This window comes from Phaenicophaeus curvirostris, chromosome 15, assembly GCF_032191515.1.
Source record: "Phaenicophaeus curvirostris isolate KB17595 chromosome 15, BPBGC_Pcur_1.0, whole genome shotgun sequence".
NCBI lineage: Eukaryota > Metazoa > Chordata > Aves > Cuculiformes > Cuculidae > Phaenicophaeus > Phaenicophaeus curvirostris.
Genome location: NC_091406.1, coordinates 7,127,092 through 7,151,793, shown reverse-complemented (window position 1 = coordinate 7,151,793; position 24,702 = coordinate 7,127,092). Strand labels below are relative to the sequence as shown.

General features: G+C 40.4%; 1 protein-coding gene across 1 annotated transcript in view; it reads right to left on the bottom strand.

Annotated features, from left to right (window-relative positions):
• The window catches only part of GALNT10 (polypeptide N-acetylgalactosaminyltransferase 10), a 78,847-nt gene that overhangs the window by 19,907 nt on the left and 34,238 nt on the right, over window positions 1-24,702 (bottom strand). Inside the window, exons 2-4 of the mRNA XM_069869717.1 lie at window positions 20,423-20,525; window positions 19,439-19,577; window positions 15,236-15,402 (exon numbers count right to left, since the gene is read on the bottom strand). Coding sequence (XP_069725818.1) covers window positions 15,236-15,402; window positions 19,439-19,577; window positions 20,423-20,525 — 409 coding nt within the window. The remainder of the gene's footprint in view (window positions 1-15,235; window positions 15,403-19,438; window positions 19,578-20,422; window positions 20,526-24,702) is intronic.

The window sequence follows — 24,702 nt, the reverse complement described above, 5'->3', positions numbered from 1 at the left end:
AAGGAACCAGCACTGCTCTTTAACATCAAAGCTCATCCCCTGCCATTGTCAGCTGATCAGAAAAGATCATTTCGCTAGAAAAAAAGAAAAAATAATCATCGTTTCAAGCATAAATCAGTCAAGCTCAAGCCAAGAGGTACACCTTAGTTAATCTACCCAAGATGAGATAAACCTAAGAGTGCTGGCTGGTGTTTATTATAATAAAGGAGGTGAACATCACAGAGAAGCTCTGGGTCCAATTCCCCTAACAGCAGTCACATTAGACCCAATGACATTTACATTATATTAGACCTACACAGCATTGTAAAGTCTTAAAAAAAATATAGAAACATTTAAGTTGGAAAAGACCTTTAAGAATGTTGAGTCCAACCCTTATCCCAGCACTACCAAGCCACAACTAACCCATGTCCCTAAGCACCACATCTACACATCTAAATACCTTCAGGGCTCCAAAACAATGGAAAATAGATAGAGATTTCCTGCAACTCTTTATTTGGATAGAAGTGAGAAAATAAGAACAAAAATTCCCCTAGGAGCTGGCCATAGCTGTAGTGACGATGATGATGATTGCTACAGACTACCTCCAGACAAATTGATTTACAGCTATTAATGAACAAGCAGCTAAAAACAGAGATTTTCCCAATTTTATAGTGTAACAGGAGAGGAAAAAAAAAAAAAAGGCTGACATTAGGAGTCTTCTTACATCTCTGATGGTTGGAAGAAGCAAGGAAAAGCATCAGCACCCTCACTGATTCTCACATCATTCTCACTGATGCAGGACACACATGTACCAAGTGCTGTCCTTGTAGCCAGGAGGGATTATGCTCAGTTAAGCCATTCCCAATTGCTGCAGAAAAATCCATGTTTGATCATTGCATTTTATAGGGTTAAGACTTGTGTATCATGAACTGCAAGTGAGCAGACTTTATTGTGCCTACTAAAGAGTCACAGACTTCCAAGTAGTCTCTCAACAACGTACATGATGAAATGCATTTCTCAAAGAGAAGTTTTTCTTATTCTTGTGCTATTCCTGCCCCAAAGCCTGGCCTCCATAAGCCTAGATGGAAAAAGAGTTATTCTGGTCTATTACAAATATTGTCACAATTAAGTCAATTCTTGCTTTTAAGAGAAAATCCCAAAAAAACAAACAAGTGGCATTAACAGCTACAAAATTTTATGAGGCTTTAAAAAATATATTATGGAATCTTGTCACATTGAGTAATTTTTATTACAAGGGCAATTTTCTTTAATGAAAGTTGTTAGGTGAACTGGATGGATTCCAATGGCTGCGCCTACGCTGGGCAAAGTAATACAGCCCAAACATATACATGAGAGTAAGATTATCTGCAGATTAAAAACTGGGCTGGTAGCTTGCTAACAGACTTTGCAATAAACTTGATATACAGTGTATACATTAACAGTAGCAGTCAAGAACTACTGCTTTCTTCATTTTGAGCTGTAAATAAAACCGTGTGACTACAGTGGAGAAGCTTCAACAGCAGGCGTGCTTAACATAAGCAGTCCCCAAACTTCTCAAATTAAGACTTTTTCTTCCCTGGCCTCACCATTCAAGCAGAGCTGCCCTCTGATGCCATTAGTCTGGTGAAGACTTGTACCATGGCAAGGATTTTCCAAGACAGGAATTTCTTATGTCCAGTTGAGTTTTCATTCTAGCCACTGCATGCCTGCCAATTCAAAAGGCACCTAAGAAATGTTACCACTTCATAAACAAACATATGCAGAAGCTGGAGGAAGACAGAGGAGCCCAAGGATTTTTGGTTTTCAGTTTAAAGAAGCAAACATATGAGAAATAAGACAACTTTGACATGGATCTACAGGACTGGAACAGCTTAAATAGCATTGCAGGGTTCACAGGACTCAACTGTTCAATTCAAAGCAGAAGTTAACTCAACACAGCCTGTCTCCGTTCAGGAGTATCTGGATCCTCATCTTTCTCATTGGCTTGGCCACATTTTCAGAGAAGCTCGTGCAGAAAAGCTTGTAGGTTTGTAGCCTGTTGTGAACTGATTTGGCTTCAACTAAAGTAATTTTCCTACAAAACAGTCAGTGGAAGAGATCCAGCAATTCTCAAGTTTCTAACAACTTGCCTGCATGCATTAAGTTCAACAGATATTCGCCTCAAAAGCTGTTCTGCAGTACAAAGGAATCTCAATCCCTTGAGCTCACGCAGCACCAGGCCACTGCAGTCACAGCTCACAGACAAAGCCTGGCCTGCTTTGTGCAGTTTTCTTTCCCCTAAATCACACACATAACATCTTTTTATATATGTCCCTATAACATCTCTGCAGTATTTGGCAGGGAAAGGAGGACCAACATTGGTCACAGAAAATTAACTCACTTTAAGTGCCAGTCAGGACTTGAAACTATGACACAGATTTATATGAGGAGAAAGAATTATGAGGGAAACATTACTACTGTCCTGCTAGTACAATGCTTCATGGTTCATATGTTACCTTAGACCCTACCAGCTGTGGTTTCTGAATCTCACACTGTACAGCACACCTGCCCACGAGTACCACCAACCCAACCCAGAATGAGCAGCACTGCAGGAATCAAACATTCCCAGACACTTTCTCATATTACTCAGATCACATCAGTGAAACCAAACTTCCCTCTGCCCTACAGTGTCCTGTCTCCCACTGAAGCACTTTGCTTCCATTTACACACAGAAGGCTGAAGATGATACGAAGATGGGAGAGTGACTATATTCTGGAAATTCAGGGATCCTTTTCCCTCCGGCTGAAGGGGACACAGGAGCAGAGGACTGGAGAATCTGAAGAATTCCCTTTTTAACAGATGGGACTGGTTTCCCTTCTCTGTAGGTCATTTTGCCTGCTTTCTAACCACCAAAACTTGAAATGCAACTGCTCATCTGGCTTTTGTTTGCAGGTTATTCCAGCCTCCCATCCCTACCCTCCCACATGCAGACACGCTCGTTTAAGATTACAAATGAATCCATTCATCTTTACTTAGATACTTGGCCCTAACACGCAGTTTAAGAGTTTAAGAATAGATTATACTTCTTCCTGAGTCTATCACAATGTGCAAGCCAGGCCTCCCTGAAATAGAAAGCTCTACATCATTGAAATTAACTTCTTCCCCTGTTTTGGTGCAGATGAGTAATCATTTTAAATAACAAAATATGCTGTTATGCAAACAGGCAGCACTTACACACATTTTAATTTTCTTTCAATGTTTTCACCCTCTGAAGTTGGTTGGGAGAATAATAAACTGATTTAATAAATTGTACTACGAACACCAGTCCCAATAATAGCCAACTGATTAAGCTGATCACAGCTTTCCAAGCTGAATCTTCTTACCAACAAAGAAGAAAAGGCCTGGGAGGTGAGAAAATTAATATCTATTGCTCGACTGATTACAGTTCTGTGTCAGACTCTTAAAGGGGAGGGGTCCCCATTTCCACTGCCTATTGTGCATCAGTGCTGGCTCTCAGAAATCTTTACAAATGAAAACTCGTAGGGGAAAAAAGGGTTTCTATGTATGGAACAGTAGCTGAAAGTGTACCACCTCACTTGCTAATATAGCAGTCATCACTCCTCAGCTTGTAACAAAGATCAAAAGAACTAGGTTTCTGGAAATCTTACTGACGCAGCTCTCAAAGTATTTTATAACTAATCTTCCATTTAAGGTACAATAAAATGAACAAAAATGGAAGTGTGGGAACTAAGAAATAAGTCAGACTGCCAGTTGCTGGGGCAAAGACCACTTGTGTGAGCATGAGCTGTGCACTTTGATAAACTCAAGTGCATAAATATCTGCTGTCTTTCCTGTAATATCAATTTCTTCCTGAATTTGCAAAGGTACCAGCTCATACCTTACTCCAACCCTACAGCAGACCTCCAAATCCAGCTCAGTAATGGCTTCAAGAGATACTAGTACTGAACACAGAGACAAAGGCGTCATCTTAAAATGAGAAAATTCACATTTACTGGCATTAGCATATAAATACACCCAGACCCTAGGGAAAGTATAGTTAGCTGCATTTCCAAACAGGGAAATACACACAGAATAATCATCTTAGCTACAGTATAACCTCTTAATCTCTGAGGAAAGTTTCATTTGTAAAGGAAGTCTGTTCCAACTGTTTCTTCCTGAGGGAATCCAGAAAAATCCATTTATTTATCCATCCTTCATGCTGTAAGGTTTAAGCACCTTTTGTTTGTTAGAAGCAGTGAAAACAACCTGTTGTGTATGCATTGGTTCTTAAGTCCCATGTACTGACTCCCTGGTCAATCCACAACATCAACATTTCCTCCAATGCCATAACCCCTCTTTCCCAGGAGGAACAGTCATTCTCATTAGCTTACTCTTCTCCCTTCCCAATTAATTAAATATGTATCAAGATTAAAGCACCCAGTTAGGTTTTTTTCTCTTCCGTTGACTACATCAGATCTAAAGACATAATTCTGTGACTCTCCGTCATGTCCTTGTTGATTGCTTTTAACATCAGAGAGAACATTTTGCTGACATATGAACTAGATACCTGCAGGTTTTGGCCTATGCAGTCTTTGTAGCAGCTGAAACAGAAGTGAACTTCTTGCAGCACACTTAATATTCAGCTCAAGTTTGATGTAGCCATAGTGACTAGCAGGAAGGGTATTACTGTCCCAAATAGTGCTTCAAACCAGGGAATCTGTGCCCTCATCTTAAGGCCAAATAGGAGTCTTTGGTTATCCAGTTGTTTCACCAAGGGAACGCCCACACTCCTGTTCAATGCAGATGGACTTCTACTAAAGTGATAAACACTGTATGGGCAGGTGAAAACAGTGAAAAACACTAAGACTGTACCAATGGCATCGCCTCTCCCAGCAGCCAGAAGTCAATACACCACCCCCTACACTGCTTATCAGGATCTTGTGAGTTTGTACTCTGCTTTTTGTACTAGGGTTAAAAATCATGAGATTAGTCCCTAATTGCCTTTAATCTACATCATCAACTGCTTTCTCAGCACTGGAGAGACAAGCAAGGGTGCAAAAGCGTTTCAGAATTTTGCTCGCAGGACAAAACAAACCCAAGTGGAACACGACTCCTCTGCAACCTGCAGGGTTCAGAACACTGTGGGTGCACAGGGACTGAGTCAGAACAACATGCTGTGCTAGAGGGATTTGCTGTGTCTGCTTCTGGTGAACACATCTGAATATATTCGCTGTTGCCAGTGATGTCCTGGGTAGGATATCATGACATGAACCTAAAGCACACAACCAACAGCAAGAAAAAATACTTGCTATCAGTTGGAGAGATGCAGGCAGATGAAGCTTTAAGATATTTCACACTGAAACATTTTGGAACATATCAAAGCTGCAAGATTAAAGCCTTGGAAGTCACTGAGTTTTTCTGGGGAAAAAAAAAGGCAAAAAATCACCAACCCAAAACAAAACTGTCTTCAGAGATTCAGCTTTGCCTTTATCAACAGTATTCGTGAACAAAGAACTTCTTGGCCTCAAAGTATTTGCTCTGTGGAAAACAACAAAAAAGGAAAGGTTCCAGAAACAGCACAAGAATTAACAGAAAATTCTACTCTGGACTTCTGTCTTGTTAGAGAACATACCATTAGGTCCAAGATATAACCCACTAGAAAGCTGCTTTGATTTGGTAGGTGTGTATCCCTTTGGAGTCCAAGGGCTTTGATCTCAAGTGAGGAAGAGCAACTATGAAGCCTACAATTAATAGCACAGACCTACAAAACCTTTGCTTTGGGGTTGCAGCCAAATGGAATACTGAAAAACTGATAATCCTTCATTCCTACAATAGTGCCCATACATTAATAACCATGAAAGCCAAAGCAAAAACATGTTTATCTTTCAGTCTTTATGTCAGAGAACAGAAAACGAAGTATTTGGCCAACAGAAAAATTACCAATACAGCTGCAGGAAAAATGCAAATACATTTGACTTTTAGTAGCAAACTCTGGCATGTCAAAAGGGTATTTTACAAAATCGCATTTCACTCTTTTCTTCTGGACCTCTTCATCATGCTAAGGGGCATGGTTTAGTATGCTAAGGGACATGGTTTAGTGCTTGATAGGAACGGTTGGACTCGATGATCCGGTGGGTCTCTTCCAACCTGGTTATTCTATGATTCTATGATCATCATTTCCCAATGCTTTTATTTACTTTATTGTCAAGAAATGCAACTATTACAGTGAATTACTGACATATGCCAGAAACGTCAATAAATGTATTGCATCCTGAAGCACAAATCTTGGACTGCTCACAGCTGTGTTGATACCAAAACTAAAACATCTGATGGACAATATTGTCCTCACCCGACTCATTCATTTTAGCTGGATGACAGAGGGGAGATGGCAGTATCAATAGCTGAAGGTCCTCTGCTTTTAAATCTTGAGCCTTGACTTCCACCGTTCAGCATGGTTAACTGCTGTGCTCCAATAGAGACATCCCGGCATGCTTCGCTTATGGTTAACAGGCAACAGTGGTGCTCATGACATTTATGAATGTTATATAGAGAGAATGAGTGAAGCATTTCTTTACTAAGAAAATATCACTGCGATTAAAACTATATAGAAAAGGAATGTGCTTTGGATTATCCACTTTTATTTTCAAATGGCAGCAGCATTATCTTCCAATTTTCTCAAAGTGAAGAAGTTTCCACCTTTATCAAAGTCCCTATAGGAACAGCTGCTTTGTCAGTACCACCCAAAATGTATTCTTAAATAGCAGAAACTATGATTACCAATAATAGACAACGCATATGAGTACTGGCAGAGGGTGTTTGAATCACATTTCTAATTAACTTCTATAAAGAAGCAGCTGTAAAGCATTAAAACGCTGATTTGCACTGCAGCTGACAGATATTTAGATTTTTGACTCCTAGTAGATGAGGACATGTACTTCAAGGTGAGGAGAATAAAATCAAAGCTGTTTTCCTGCAGACTTCCAGTAACAGAAGCTACATGCAAGGTTTCTTGGTAGCAAGCAATGCAGTTAGATTTATTTAATGAGCTGTAATGGAAACTCTGCTCCTCAATTATTTATTGTTTTTAAACTTTAGTTTGCCAGACATCCTTCACTACACAATAATTAGCTTAGAAAGAGGTCATAGTAAACTGGACCTTTTTAATCTACCTCTTCTCCTTTCTAGAAGAATCCTTCAGCTGTAGCAAGTCATGTTAAAGTAATAAATAGAAGATGATGAAAAGTAAACTGGTTAGTTAATTTAGGCTGTCATAAAAAAGCTGAAGTAAACAACTATAGCGGGCTCTCAGGTCCCTTAAACGCTAGGGAATATATTTTTAACACTCTCCAGCCATTGCCTAATGAATGATGCAAGTTTTACATATCCCTTTATGAAGGGTATACACAGAAACTGTGTTTAAAGATACATTAAAAATGAACATTCAAAAAAGGGAAACATAAAAATCAAATCCCATGCACATTTCACTAGGGATCCAAAGCAAGCTCTGTCAGTAACAGTTGTCTAAAGTACCCCATGCCTACAAGACACTGCCAGAAATGGAGAATAACAAATTAATCTCTTTTCATTAACCGAAATCTGACATCTGCCTCAGGATTTATTTTATTCCAGTCCATTTGGTGTTCACTACCAAACAGAGCACTGCTAAGTTCACAAATTCACTCCCACACCAGTACAAATGCTCTGCTGCCTGTATGTCACACTGGAGTTTGGGTATCAAACATCACAACTAGACTGTGGGTCGCAACCACTTAAATGACTTCAAAGCTAATTTCGCTTTGCAATATTTGTGCCACGTCCAGAATCAACGATATTCACTGAAGCCAAGTCACTTTCTACACTGAAAAATTACATCAGTGTTGCCTTCCCTCAGCAGCATTTTAACAGTGAAACTCTTAGAGCTTGACTGTACCCTGAGAACTGCTCACTGTGACTTCACACACTTGATAGTGTTAAACAAGACAAACGACCAGACCAACAAACTAAGCATCAAGAGACTCAGATTGAGTGATACACAAACACCAAAATGAGCATGTTTCATGACAGACAATTTTGTTTGAATGAAAGCAAAAAGTACCTTTGTTTTATGACTTGCAAGTCTCTCCACCCAGAACCACCAGCCTCCTCCCAAGGGGAGATCTCACTGACAGTTATTTCAAAGCCATTATTTATGAGTGTGTGAACAGACCTGAAATGATCTGCAATGAATTCTAACAGCAAGGAAAAAAATCTCCCTCTTTTGCAACTTAATTTACAAAAATAATCCATTTATCTGGTTGTTTGAGACAATAGTTACCACAACTTCTATAAGAGACCTTGAAAGCAACATTTAAGAAAAGGTTGTGGAAGAGCATAGTTGCCTAAGAAAACCTTAGCTTTTGCTTTTTTGAAAATATGTTAAGGTAAAAAGCTTTAAAAGAATCGTATTTAAAATTCAGTAAGGAAGACTGTCACCACTTTGTCCTAAGCACAGTCACTCCATATTCAGAGATGTACCAACCAGATGCACTTTAGCACATTTAAGAGAAAAAAAAATTACTTTTACACTGCATGTGCCTGAAGATGAAAAGATAATCTCTTTAGCTGCATAAATCCTTCACTGTTCCATTTAAAGATCAAAAAGAATTCAAGTATTAAATCCTTTTCTATTTCAGATACTAAGAACATGATGTCTTTCTATTAAGGCCTGGCAGAGGTGGTTAATGGAACAGGGTTGTATTTGCCACATACCTGACGCTGCACCAAATGACACATTCATCACCCCTTGCCTTCTCCCTTCACACACTATTTAGTGACTTCTGCCCTTCAGACCAAATTGTGCTGCACGTGGTTCTGCCAAGTAGCCTTACCCACATCTGTTTTTCCATTCAGATTTTCCCATATGGCTACCTCCAGAATTATGCGTACTGCAACACAAAGAGAGATTTAAAAAGTCACAGGGATTTTAAAGGGGGGGGAAAAAGGAGGATTTGGCTGTTGTTCCTTCTGACACTCAGTGGACAGATGAGCTCTGACACGCTACTCCTCTGCTAATAAACATTCAAGGATGGTGTGGAGACAGTGCATTAGTGCAAAGTAAAGTGACTGGCCCTCCATGAGGGGAGAGGGTAAACTGAGAAAAAAGTTGGTCAAACCAAGGGCTGAGATGACACTGCTTGGGGAAAACACTCCTTAGACTCCTTTATTAAAAGGCTTAAAAGCCTCTTACTGCCTTTCAGAGATGAGCAGTGGCCACATGCCAGAGTCTGGGCTCACAATGCTTCGCTGTCTCAAATGTTAAAAAGCAGCTCAAATTCCTGCTGCACAAAGCTCTGCTGAAAAAAAAATTACACCTAAAGAAAAATAATATTACACCTAAAGAAAGAGTAAAAGTGGGAAAGAATAAGAAAAATAAAAAAAAGGCTGCACAAATAAATATTTTCAGGGCTCCTAACAGAGATCATTTTCACTAATTAAAGCAAGGCTCAAGGAGATAGGGTAGTCTTGGAAGAAAGACAAAGCTGAAATCTGGTACCTCCCTAATAACTCTCTCAAGGGACGACAAGATCCCATACACACTTAAAACAAAATTTTCTCCTCAAAATCAATTATAGCCAAGCATGCGAGCCTCCTCGACAACCACATATCAAAATACACTGTGTTTAATCTAAAAGCCAGGAAGTTGACTTTACAAATGTCACTGTCATATAGGGTTAAGAGTACTCAAGCACTTCAGCTGAAACTGTTACTGCCTCACAGTGGTGGGTGCAGATTTTAACTGGTTACCTGAAGAAGGGTGTGAACTCTTCACGTATTGCCACCACACAGATATACAGTGCGGTGAGGCTCACCAGCCCCGCTGGGTTAACACTTCCAGAACAATCCTGATGTTTGGAGACTGCAGTATTTTCAGTGCTGCCACAGTCAACTTTATTACTGTGGCAACATAGAGCCTTGCATGTAATGCTCGCTTTAGAGATGACTGACGCTGCGGTTCACAGTCTTCAACAGGGGACAACGCTTGTTCTAAAACACTGTCATTTATACAAAAGTAGTTGTAAAAATGAGTAAGAACAGGTTGTCAATCAATATGCAAATAACTGAATGCTGAAACGTGACATTTATGTGAAATTTAAGCACTTCGCTGCTGTCAGGGATTTCTGTCAAGCTAAACCATAAAACCAGACTTACCCAAAGTACTTCTGAACCACCTTTGTGGCATCTACATTTTCCTCTCAGCACAGAGCTAGTCCCAAGTACACAGCAAGATATTTCTTTTGAATCACATTCAGCAATTAAGTCATAGCTTTTTAGCACACAGTACGTTTACAATGGCTTGAATAATTTAAAAGTTTTGATTGCTGCAAAGGGTGAAAAGGTAAAATCCCTACCCTGTTTTACATAAAAGAAAGGGCTGAAAAACACATGATGTTGGTTTGATCCAGATAAACACACAAACGCAAACAAGTAGTTTAAGTTTTAGAGGTATTGATATTCCCTGGATAGTTATTTCTTTTGGTGACTTCACAAGGGAACCAGTGATTTGGACATGAAGGATGCTTGTGTAGCCCATCTTTAGGTCTAACTCTTCCAATATGTTTGGATTCTCTCATTCTGAAGCTTTTCTTACCTATAAAAGGCATCCCTCTCATAACATCCTCATGGACAAGTTGATGAAATCTAGGCTAGATAAGCAGACAGTGACGTGGACAGAAAACTAGCTGAGCACTAAGGGTTGTGATCAGCAGCATAAAACTGAGATGGAGGTCTGGACTCTCACTCACTGTGCATCCAAGGGTCTGATATCGAGGCTAATACCATTGCACATCTTCATTCAAGACTTGGATGACAGACTGAGCATACCCTCAGAAGGTTTGAAGAGGATACAAGCCCGGGAGGCATGGCTGATATGCCACTCAGAGGGCCTTTAAAATGTGAGAAAAACAGACCAACAGGAATCGCATGAAGTTCAACAAAGGGAAATGCAAATTCCTGCACCCAGGAAGGAGCAACCCTATGCACCTGTATGGAGTGGGGACCCAGCAGCTATAAAGAGACATTTAGACAGGAATCCTGCAAAGAGAAAATGTGTCATCCTCTGCCCTCTTTTCCTTCGGCATAAGACTGTTCATTTATCTAGCAAGAAACAGAAGACAGCTTTACAATTGTTCATGCAAACACAGAGACAGCTGATACAGCAGAGATGTCCACAACCTACAAGAATTAGATGGAAACCAACAATCCATTTAGTACAAGGCAGACACTAGAGATGAACAGCTTGATTTCTTACAACCACAGCCAGATTCAGATTGTAGGTCTATGGACTGAAGCAGATCCTGAAGAATCATGAACTGTCTGTCTGTTATTCCTCGCCTGCTTTGCCTGCTATCAATAATATAACAGCATAAGGGCTGATACAAAAATCTGCAGTGGTTACAAACTAACCTTCATTTCAACTTCTCCTCCCCACCTTCCATTTCTATGATATAATAGAACCCACTTATCACTCAGCAGCATTGTAATCAAACAATCAAAAAGCAAACAAATTTCACATCTGACAGTCCCCAGGAGAAAACTGATATACATGAAAAAAGCATTTTAGTTTACTTAGGGCTATTCTGGTAACAACACGCTCGGAGGGATACAATTAGTACCCTGCAAGCCAGCATATGAAAAGGCTTAATTTAACTGAGATCAGAACTAAAGAATAGCGACGGAAATTAAAAGTGAAGCCAGAAATCCACACAGGGCTGCCACAACTAAGTGGTTTTATGATCAGGAATTCTAAAGTTGTAATTCATTTGTATTGCATTTTGATTTCCGCTTATCCAGAAGGGTAGGTGTTATTTTAGACCACCCTGAAATAGCTGAGGTTAATTTGGGGAGGCCAGTCTGTGGGTCTTGAGCGCTTCTCAGCAGCATAAAGGAAGAAGCAGACAACACCAGGCAGGTTAATTCATATTCTCCAAGTCTGCTGAATGGGTGCCTCCCTCTTCCATATAACCTAATCCCTACAATTGTTTTGAAATACTAATGGTCAGGAGGAGAAAGTCTTTATATCACAGGTTTCTCAACCAAGTTTGTGGGGAATAAAGCATAAGCTATCAGTTTTACTAGGAATGCTAAGATGATACTAGAGAAAGTAAAAAATAGCCCCACGATACTTACTGTGTTATGGCCAACAGCACACGCTGGGAAGCAGCTTGTTTTAAGGTAACTCAATCTAACAAGGGAATCCCCACTGAGAAAGATTCAAGTGTCAGCAAAGTTAGCTGCTGGCAGTGACAATGTGGACCTCATGGCAAACTGGATGCTACGACTGTACCGCATGAGTCTACTGACAGGCAGCCTTTCCCAGAGCACTGTGGAATCCACCACTAAATTTGTATTATACTACAGGCATGCAACAGAATTTCAGACAGTGAGTTGTTCCAGCAAATTTTGGTTTTTCAAATACAGAGCATAGGAAACTCTTCAAAAACACGACTTGTAAAGCTTTTTGCTGCTCTCTGTTAAGATTTACTGTCATCAGGACAGCCTTTTTCAGTTGAAAAATGTTTATTGCTAAAGGTCACAGAATTGTCTGTCTCAAATAAAGAAATAAATGGCTGTTGACACTTCCAGATGATGATTCATCTGTGCAAGAGCTCCAATAAGGCAATGAAAGACAGCTGCCTCAGGTATGCTGCACACCACAGCAGCTACCAACCAACCCAGAAATCTGTCTTCACTCTCCCATCACTTTGTTAGCCAACTTCTCACCCCTCTTTGTAGTCACAGCAAAATTTCCTTGCTCCCAAGTTTACAAACAGATGAAAAAACTATGAATGTAATATCTGCCAGAAAAAAACACTGATGTGTGCAGCAGCCAGGTTTCCACACTTACTATCTTTACTATTTTTACTATTAGCAAAGTCCTCTTTACTTTATGTGAAGCGAAAATTCTCTGTGTATGAGACACATGGATGAAAGAAGCTGATGGATGGGCACTAACACACCACCTACAGAAACCAGTGCAATAGTAGAAGACATTAATGCTAACAGAACCACAAGGGCAGCTCAGCAAAGCCCAGTGTGTTTAACCCCAACGCAGGTCAGTACACAAGAAATGGTAGCAAGAAGATTAAGTCAGGTTTTTGAAGCCTAGTCTTTTTAAAGGGTTAAAGTGCTAGAGGTCTGTTTAGAAAACCCTTCAGTGAAAGGCCATCATGAGGCACAGAGTATTTCTGATATTTTATCCTGTCAGGGTAACTTCTCAATAAAAAAATTAATAATGGATTTTATTGAGTGATTTTCTTTTTCACCTTTCGCTTTTCACTGGAGTTTATGATGACTACTTACTGATCTCTTTGGGGAAGAAGCTGACATTTACGGTTCATACTATGCCTCTCAAATGCAGCCTCTACTATCACTACGTCATTCTATAATTCAAAAAGAAAGATGCTGTTTACAATTTTGTGGGACTAGCATTTGAAACAGAAGCACAGCATCCCATCTTGCAGAGGACTAATAATTTTTAAATTTCAAAGAAAATCAAGAAATCGCTCCTCACTGTTTTTACTGCTCACCCGTTCTGTGGCCCAGCACTGATGATCACCAGCTCAGATATAGGATTTTTATCACCTACCCAACTGATTCATGAGCAACATAAACAGAGCAGTGGCCTAACAGTGCAAAGCCAAGAACGTGCCCTTTTCAAACACGTAATATATACAGTGAAAGTTTTCCTGGAACCTCTGCCACTTCCTGTAGATCAGTTTGAGGCAATAAATTATCAATTCTCAGGTATTGTCTTGAAGCATGGTGTGGTTTTGCTTGTTTGGTTTGTTTTTTAAAACACGTACAATGGGTAAATTCAAACCAGAAATCTATAACCAGCAGCCTTGAAGTCAAGATCGTGGGTTTAGGACTTAACAGCCTCCTCAAGACTATTTAAACCCAGGGAGGGATGTGGAAGCCAACCCCAGTGTGGTTAAGGAATAATGCTGACTGCTGGAAAAGGAGCAGGAGTCAGCAGGAAATGCTGCAGTTTCTGATACAGATATTTCATCCTAACCAGTAATTGTCCCAACATGCATAGATCAACTGAAAAAAAAAGGCTTTTATTAGCACTCTTTTTGCCTGTGTCATTCTCTTCCCTCCACAATTCAGCTCACTTTCCAACACCACTAGTCTTTCAATATCCATCTATAAATAGATGCTGCACACAAATTAATCTCCGTTACTTCTTGCAACCTCTGTATGAAAGAAGGATGACCGATGGAGAAGAGTTTGCATCTTATCAGAGGTTGATGGAACAGAGCAGGAGTGAAACTGGACAAACAGCAAGCGCACAGACTGGCTAGGAGCACAGGTGGCAAAGCCAGGAGTGGTCTCTTTCACCTGGTTGGAAGAGCACATCTAGAGAACAAAGAAAATGGATCCACAGGAAACCAGATTTCATTACTTTCACTTCTCTAAAAAGAAACTTGTTTGTACAATTCAGTTGTGGTTACAGCATGAGCTTGTCTAATTTGCTTCTACATTGAGAAGGAATAAAGAGACCTTGTGGGAGGGTGTTTATTTTTCTCCTCAGCCTAGTCTGAAAATCCTCTAAAGAAGTATCTGTTTTACATAGCATTGATTTGTTCAAACCTGCATGCCTTGCTTGCAAACTACAGACGTACTGTAGAACAAATACTACAGCTGTTGGGTTTTGCTTATTTGAAAGTCAGTATAGGTCATAACACTAAATGCTCACGAGCTTGTTTCCAAACTCATCTGAGGAGCTCCATGTGCGTCAGATTTTTGGAGGTGTATCCTGTAGTATCTGTGAAGAGAGCTCTTTTCTCTTTTCCTCCAGTTGAGCAATTTCAGTGTCAGAACCTTTGAACTCTGCAGTTCATAAAGCTAAATAGTCTTAGTAATTTTAAAGGAGGAAACAGAGTTCTTAGATTTGATCATAACCCCTTAAAATCACTGCACCCTCTTCAACACAGGACAGCACCAGCTACTTCAAAGGATTTTCCAGGTAATATTTCTAGCTATGCAGTGTCTACATGATAGAGGCATTCATTCCTCATTCCACTTGATTGCCCTTTCCACCATAGCAAGGGTGCAAACTACAAGACATGGATTTGATGGCTTCTCATGTACTGGAGCACGGTCCACCTGAGCTCTGCTGCTGGCAAGTAAAAAAAAAACAACAAGTCATACACACATTTTCAAGTTCCTTGATCCCTCAGGTAGGTAAACACAGGTAGGTAAACATAGGTGGAGATTTGCATGCAAATTATCATACCTCTGTCGCTGAAGTCATCCACCAGCACTATCTCTGCTATCAGCTCAGGAGGGGAGCGATTTAGGACACTGTGCACCGTTCGGAGGAGAGAGGACCATCCTTCATTGTGGAACGGTATTATCACGCTAGTGTTCGGAAGCTTCTCCAGGTACAGCTTATTCTTGCAGCTGGACACAGGTAGAGTAAGGTTAAAAGGTGGTGCCGAAAAACATCAGCACTTCCATGTTAATTACCGTCAAGTAAGTTAGTTCATCCTTTACTTCTCAAATTGACGCAAAGTGCCTGGAAAAAAAACCAACCCAACTTTCAGGCCAGTATTGACCTGATCTAGTCTACCTGGCCAAAAAAAAAGAAATTCCATATGAAGTGAGGATAGTTAATAGCCAGCGAGGCTTAGTGACACAAAGTCGGAAGGATCTATAAGCTGCTGATATAAAGGAAATTCCAGTTAGAGCTTGAGATACACAAATACTCGTTTTTCCTGTTCTTATACCTCAAAGATCACCAGGAAGAAAAACTTCTACAAAGTTGTTTCAGATGTTGAATGTATCTCTTTAGACACTATCAGGAGAGAAGCAAATCACTCTACTCACATGTATAACTGTCAGTAAATTTTCTTAAGCCAAATTTGCAGGAAGTAAGAATTTTGTGTGACTGCATTTCCCAAGAGTCCCAGAAGTTGAAGACATTATGAACAATAGGCAGTAAAGATAATTGCACGGTAAGAACTACTCAATAAACACACCTCTCTTAGTAACAGATCTAACCTCTACCAAAGACTTCCTTTGTCATGTTGGACAAATTATTATAAATCCTACTTTTCCTAATCAATCAGTTTGTGTTCCCCATTTTTCAGCAGGTCTAGTTTGACAGCTGGGATCAGTTCAGTGCACAGAAGTGAAGGAATCTGGGCTTTGAACACAAAGCACTGCAGAACATAAGTAAGACTGGAGAGTTGGCTCTGCACAGTCCCTGCATGCACCTCTTGAATTTGTGGGTGTTTTCCCACAGTGTTGGAGGAAATAGGGTAACACTCTCTTGCCTTGTGGGAGTCTTTTCAAGGTAGCTTCATGCTGGAAATTCAAACTGCAGTAATAAACACAGTGTTTATTTCCCTGCAGGTGTGGCCCTAATAGTGGAGTTTGGACATTGTTAAACAGGTAAGATTTAGAGCCAAACAATGAACAATTGTAGTTAAAAAATACCCCGCAGCTGCTTATGAGAGGACAAAAATCTACTACATTCTCAGAACCCCACACGTCCAATGCAAAACAGAGGTGGCTACATGAATAGAGATTTTTAGAATATATTAACAATGTTGACAGCACGTCAGGCTGCCCTCTTTCCACAAACAGGGGAGGGAGGCTGTGCTCCATACTCCACTCCCTGCCCTGTTACAGTACCAGGTCTCTCACACAGCTCACAACAGAGCTGATTTGCAGACTCCTTCTTGCCAGGCACTTGCACAGGCTTCCACTATGGGCACAATGCAGTGTATGCACGTGGGCAATTCCCTCCCTGTTCCCCAGAAGGGCAGATGGGAACAAAGGCAGCTCTGGTAGTTGCAGCTTTTTCCTGGTGCCTTTCTCGGGGAATGGAGAAGGATGCACCTATGTTATACAAGCTCAATAAATCTGTGAAGGAAGTGATCTGTGGTGCCTGCGTGAAAGGACAGCAACTTATTCGGGGTCTAATGAATTGTCTTGGGGTGCTGCCAAGAACTTGCAGGCTATGGCTGCAACGCACAGATGCATGATGCAAAATAAAGCTGCATTGACTGCTTTCATCCAGAGCTTGGCATTGCAATCTTAGCCTTCTTCTGAGAGAGCTACTAGCAACAGCTCTGTTCCATTAAGAAACAAGAGTCCCCAAATCTCTTCTGAATTTTTTTAAATGGGAATTCTCATTTTCTGACTAACTTTAACAAGTGGAAAACTTTAGCTGTTGAGTTTAAGCAGTAAGCATGGAGAGAAATTGTTTCTCTCCAGCTACTGCATCTATAATTGCTTTACAAGACCTGCAAAATTAGTATTCGATATTAAAAAACCCAGAAGCACTTAAAGGAAATGTTAACAGAGGAAGACACAATTTTTAAAACAAACAGCTGTATATGTGCAGCAGACAGGCAAACTCTCCTAGCCCCTTGATTCCCACAATCAACAGAAAGCAGAGATGACATTATTTGGTATATAAAGTTCCACACAAACCATCTCAGAGGTGAGCAAGCACATTGGTTGCTTGTCCTTCCCCACCCAGGCCAGCTCTTGGGGAGAATCCCAACTGTGGCTCCAAAGCTTAGATAAAGAACAGGACAGATGCTGCATTTTCTCCAGTTCACCTTCTCTCCTTATACTAACAGCTGTCTGCAGGCACATCTCCACTGAGAGTCTCTATTATTTCTTACTCTATGTAGAAGGTCAGGCAAAGCGAGCACTCCAAAGCTCAGCTTTCTCCATTCTAGAATGTTCTTTATGGACTTGGTCTCAGCTGAAATTTGTTATGAATTTCCCTCATCAAGCTCCCAAATAACACAAACCATACTAATTCAAGTATATCTTTTTTAATGACACACAGAATTCATAAGAGACCTTTTTAGTGAATTAATTTACTGCAAATCTCCATTATACGTAACCCCACTCGCTGCTGCTGCCCAGCCAGTTGTAGTATCCATTATATACATGCTGTTTATCCTTTCCCTGAGACATCCACAGTTATAACTCACTACACTGGAGGAAAGGATATGTCAAGCAAAAGCAAACCAGCTGCAGCAGCATCATTAATCACAGCTTAAGTTGTTGGTGACCCAGATGCTATACTTACTAATTTTAACCAGGGACTAGAGTTAGAATTTTCGTGTTTTAGAAAAGTTTAAATATAAAACTTAGAAATGAAGAGTCAGCAACCTTTGGAAACAACAGGCAATGTCAGGTAATGCATTAGAACCTCAGATGAGGGAACACTGGCATTATCTGATGTTTAAATTCTCAGAGGCCATGGCAGCCCCTGTAAATGGAGGCCAGGTATAATTTAGGTTAGCAAACTCAAATTGTATTTCCTAGAACCCATGTATGGGCTGACCAACAAGCCTCTTCAGTTCCTTGATTTATCTTTATGTTTGAACATTTCAGCTGCACGCCTAAAATATTTATGGAGCTATACTCACTACTCTGGTTTATGAGTTGATTGAGAAGGAGTGTTATGCCAGTGTATTTGATTAGTTTGCTGTGACAGCTGAAGAGGTAATCTCTCAAATGTGCAGCTAACAAATTATAAAACCTGACTTCTGGAAATTACATCTTGTGAATAAAGTAGATGTTGAATTCAGATTCACTAAACTGTGATAAAAACAGCTTTACACAAAACAACCTTTCATTCAAATGTCTAACAATGTTTTCGATTAAGAACTGCTCAAACAGTATTTAAAAATCTCTCAGCTTTGTATAAACAAGGGTTAAGTCCTAACTGAAGTGCTTTTGCTAATGAAAAAACTCCTGGCTTGCACAACATCCAGTTTGACACCATCCTAAAGGTTCATGTCCAAAACCAGATGAACTCAAAAAGCCACCATTCAATTGGAACTCGTTTCTACTTGTATATCGTGATGAGGTTTTTATGAGGAAGATGTTGATTTATGATAAAACTCTTCATACATAATTGAGTAGAGCTACTCAAATCTTGTTCTTCTCCCAAGCCCTTCATGGCCACTTCCAGCTGGTGGCCAACATAAGAACCAGGAAAAGCATTTAGTGACTACGTCATCACCTGACTACACTAAGGGCATTTGTCAACTGAGTTATCAGTCACATCTCTTTCCACTACAGAAAGCAATAGCTCCACCTTATTAGTTGCTAAAAGCTACTGGCTGAGTCAGTAGGCTCAGGAACTGAATGGTCACATTGCAAGAAGCGAGGAAGTCATCTCTGGATGCAAGATCTCTTCTGTGCAGGGTTGCACATTTTTGTTAATTTTAAGTAATTTGGAATAAAAGGGGGATTTCTGACTATATTTGGTTTCCTCTATTTCCCATTGCAATTACTATACATTGTCATTTATTAAGGAGACAGCAAGACTGTGCTGTGAAAGGACTGTATTTGATGAACAAAGGTACAAAACCCACCACCAATAATAATAGCACACTCCTGAAGATGTGGTAATTTAGGGCTTGTAAATCTTCCCTCACAAAAACGCAAACTATATACTCACTTTGGATGTCTGATGTCTGGAAGGGAACGATTCAGAGAAATTTTATCACTCACAAAGATATTAAAGCCATTTTCCCTGTATGCCTGGTCCACTCGTTCTGCATCAGTCATTGGGTAAGGTTTTCCCTGTTCTCCATTTCCTACAGAGAGAAAGTAAACATGCATCATTATTACTAATTGGTGCTTAACTGGTCAGAAACTAACCCATATATCAAAAGGAGAGCAGTCATCTTATAACCCTTTGAAAATTCCTTCATTAGTTTTGTGCTTTTTGTCATACCTAGCACTGGGTTAACCACATCAACCTAACAATTTTATTTAATAAGCAGTTTTGCTACAAACCATTCAGCTGTGCAAATTGTAGAAGTTAAAAGTCCTCTTTCCAACATCAGAAACAGATGAAGGGGCTACGGCAATGCTGTGGAGGATCTATAGAACATTTTTTGTTTCGCTGCAGGAAGAATCCATATGGTTTGGACACCTTGTCACTGTTGCTTTTTACAGCACAGATGGATATGTATATTTAACAACCTGAGCTCTTACACAGAGCAGGTAGAGCTCTTGCAGACACACCAGAGTAAAGCTATGACATTCAAAATGGGCCCTTTTATGTGATGCGAGACAAAACCAAGAACCATGGAATAAAGATTGCATGAATGTTATAATCTAGAATATTTTTCTTCTCCCTCTTCTTCCTTTCTTTATCTCCCATTTTTTGGAGAGGTACAGGCACACATTTTTAAGTAATCTTTTTAAAAAAATATTAATACTGCACATATACTAAAAATACCAAGATGTTACCAACATTCACCTCAAAATGGTTATTGTGGAGTTGGAGGGGATTAATACACAATAACTGCTGCATCATGCCAAGAATGTCATCTTGACCTTGAAGCCAAACATGCCGTTCCACTCTCCTACTACAAAATATAACCAAACGAAATTACAATGTGTATTAAAACATTCTTACAGTAATCTTACATACCTACACGCTCAGAGTCCCTCCTTATAGCTTCTTTGTTATGCCAGTCCTTTTTCCTCGGGCCATCACCAAAGTAACGGTCTTTCTTTTGCCTCATGTATGATGCCTTTTAAACAAAAGATTGGATATATTAAATACAGAGCATATGAAACCTTTCCTTAATACTCTCTCTCTGCTGTACGAGAGATGAAACATCTTTCTAAAGAAAAGACCATGACAAGCAAGTAGTTTTTACCCTGAAAGCGGTGAGGAAGGAAGGAAGTTTTGCTTGCTTTAGAACAGTACCTTATCTACAGCTGTTAAAGTGATACTTTTTCCAGGGCACCATCATGTATGCAGACCAGTATTCTTAATCAGGGAATCTATCAAAACCTCCCATTTTAATTTTGAAAACATCCAATACATCTTACATCCTACCTAATTAACAATAAAGCTGTAATGGGAGACCTATTGCAGGATCATTATTAATGAGCATACTACTACACCTGAATAAAAATCAAAATAAGATTTAAAAGGTCATTTATTAAGACTCTTGCTGATCAACTTAAAATCAAATTTTACACAAGGCATGAGCCTGCACTGAACCCAATTAGAGCTCCTCTTTTCATGATGTCGTTCCTGAAACTCAAAAGCAATGGGTGCTTTGGGAACATGTTAGTAAATGAAAGATGGGGTGAATTCAGGATCAAAGAGACTATGGTGCGTGGAAAGAAAACCATGATACGCTTCAAATACTGACATCCCCATATTCAAGGGAACTACATACATATATCTATATATATATATACACACACTTTTAAGGAGGTTTTGAGGTCAAGAAAGGAACACACCTTCTTTGAGAATGAGTTTTCAATTATCTTGTAATATGCTGGGAAAGTATATAAGCAAGTCATTTGTAGCATCATTACTGACCAAGTAGTGCAGGGAGAACTCCACAGGCTAGAACTTCCTAGAAAGATAAAAGCAACTTCCCTCCTTGAAGGACATGAGGTTTAAAGTATCACTAATGGGTCAGTCAATGCAAACAACCACCAAAAAGTAATGGTTGGCATAGTAACCTTGCAGGGTTAGCAGGTACCTTTGGCATCTGGGACACAGACATCATTTACCTGACTAGCCAAATTACAAACTCTTCATTTTTATACCTAGATTTGTCTTGGGAAAATGGGACGTTTGGACATTTTATTTGTTATTCCAAGGCACTCCAACCTGACGCAGTTCACCTCACTGCAGCCTGACAGATGAGCTCTGGTGAACTTGGCTGCCAAGGGTTAGCAGATTATTCCCATTACATCTCCCCTCTTCTGCAACAGTTGGCAGGAAGGGAGACCCCTGTATTAGCTCACAAAACCATCAATTTCAGCTAATATGTCTAAGTGAACTGAGTGGCTGAAGGCAGGTACACGCTTTGCTCTACCTGCTCTGTTACAGGTGGTAAAGCTTAGCAAAGGAGCTGGGTGAAAACCTTCAGTTGTGCTGGTTGTATTACCATACCAAAGGGTAATAAACCACTGGTCTAAAAAGTAATAGACCTCAACCTGATTAAAAGCTGGCCTGGGAACTATTAGAACTTATTTCTTTTTTTTTTCCCCCCGTACATAAAAGATTTTTAAAACCAATCTAGATCCTTTCAATCATGGATCATAAAATGATTTACACTCAGCTTCTTGACATTTTGCAGATGGTAACACACCTGGAAGAAGTCAAGTTTCATCCATGAAACCAGACACTTGGTTATACATTTCAATTAACTAACAGCATTACTCAGAGCATTCCCTTTTGTGCTCCCTTCAATTTAATTTTATTTTCACTGAAAGAGAGCTGATGGGCACTCAAGGTAGACAAGAAGTCAGTCAGTCAGCTAGTTCATGATCTGAACAAGTAATAAGGAACTTCCACTTGTGCCACCCGGTTAACAAGGATATTCTCTGAAAAATACTTACGATGCAGGAAGATGGAGGGAAAAGAACTCTCAGGGTGGCACTGGAATAGCAGGACCACACGATGGGACACAAATAATACTGGTAAAAAACAGACACCTGCCAGAAAAGGCTGGCTAGCAGGGAAGTTGTTAATCACTGTCCCCTCAGCACATGAACTCTACTCTTCTAAATTGTTATTTCTGTTTAAATACAGAAACCAGTAGTGTACCTTCCTGAATTTCACTCTGCACCTGTTAGGGCATAAAATGAAGATCACTGCCAGCAATCAAATGTCTTCAGTTCACCTCTGACTGCACATTAAAGACTTGCATTTGCCGAGGGAGAGATGTTTCATGAGAAGCACTGCAAAAGCCTCATTGATTCCCATCATGCAGGAGAAGGTAAGTGTGGCTCCTGAGCAGCAGAGCAGTGGTAAAGAATGACACTCTCCCCTTCTGTAAGGGCTCACCTGAACTCAGATATGAATATCAGGCTAAATTGTTTAACCTGCCTTGTGGTTTTCCAGCCATCCCATTAAACACCACTGTTCTTATGTGAATTTCTACCTGGTGATACTGAAAAAGTACTTTTAAGTGTCAAGATGAATGTGTGAGCCAGGAATCAAACGTAAGAAAGCACTAGGAGGGCAAAGTGAACACAATAGACAACAGCGCTTCTGGGGTGACATTGAGCATGTGTCTAGTCCTTGGGTCAATCTGAGTGGTATCAGCAACACTGTCACAGAGCACCTTGAAAACTATACAGTGTGTATGCCAACATCAGCCAGAAACTTCACGTTTATTCTGCTGCAGGAAGCAGCTGCTGCTCTTGCACAGTAGGCGTGAGCAGGGGTGGTTTGAGATGCTTCCTCACGGTGCAGAGCCAGGGCACAGCGTGGATGAGGGGCAGGCAAACCAAACTCCAGCATCTACCACGGCTCTGTCCAATTGAATGCTCACACAAATAATTCATGTAAACTTTGCCTGACTTTCACTACCTCCAGGATACTTCCCTGCCAGGAAAAGTCCTGGAAAGCTCTTGCAGATCAGAGCACCCCCTTGCCAGGAGAGTTTTGCCAACTTTCTGAGAGCTAGGCTTGCATGCAAGTGTCACACTGGGCACAGGAACAACTGGCAAGTCTGAAACATCAATATTTTAAATCCCTTTTGTCTTGTTTATAGCACTCCGGGCTGGAGAAGCACACCAGGAGAATCGTTTACACCACCACTACTCCTTCTGCCATCTGCTGTGATAGAACACGTGTAAACCCCTTACTAGCAGTTACTCTAGAAAACCCACTCACCACTGAAGGACTTTAAGAGTGTCCAGGGACTAGATCAAAAAGGAGATGCCCAGTGTGACTCTGAGCCTCACGACACCCCTTCTGCACACAGCACCACAGTATCCTACATCAAGTCCCTGTGAAGTGACCAGGGGAAGTCAATGCAGAAAGAGAGGAATAAAGAGACCCACCAGCAAAAAGACATCCAGGCTGCCTAACAGGGCACTGGTAAGAGTGTTTTAAATCACATGAGTCCCTGGGGCTTAAGGCAGTTTAAACCAAAATTGCAGAGACACCTCCCTTCCCTCTCAGCTCTAGTCTGAAACTGTCCCTTAGAAGATCTCTGTTCACCGTTGCAGGTACCTGCGTGGATTGCTCTCCTTTTGAAATATGCTGAAGGGATGGATCTTGAGCTGCACTCCACAACAGCTCTAAGGAGACAGGAGACAAGTTCAAGACATATCACAAAGGATTCACGTCAACATCTCCAGCATCCTCTGGAGGGAAGCCAGGCAACTAGGCTATTGGCTGTTTCAGGAGAAGAATGTCATGCCATTACAGAGCTGTACCATCAAAGTAGCCACAAAAAAGCAGTTCCAGCCATCCTGGCTCAGGGTGAGCACACTCACGCTATGGGCTTGAGTTACCCTTGTGTTTGTGCACTGGAATAATGTGAACAGGGAAGTAAGTTTTCTGCACAGCTTCAAGCCATTCTTCAGAGAGGTCAACAACATGCATTTAAATACCCTCAGAGCAAACAACAACCCAATGCAAGCAATTTAATCATTATAATACTGAGGAAAAGTAGGCAGTAGCACCCCATCCTTCAGGGCTGTTAAACAAAAGGAAAAAAAAGAAGTCACAAAGATTGTCATGGTATAACATACAGAGCCCAAATCAGCCAGGTGGACAGTAGAAAGTCTGGCAGATGCATGTAATCCCTCCTCAGTTCCAAATAAATTTACGTAGGAAAATGCCTTTGATCTGGTCTAAGCTAAGCCCTATTAAGACCACATATGTCAAGAGAAAGACTTAAGTAATTTGTAAACTTTAAATTAAGGAAGAGGAAGCTATGGGAT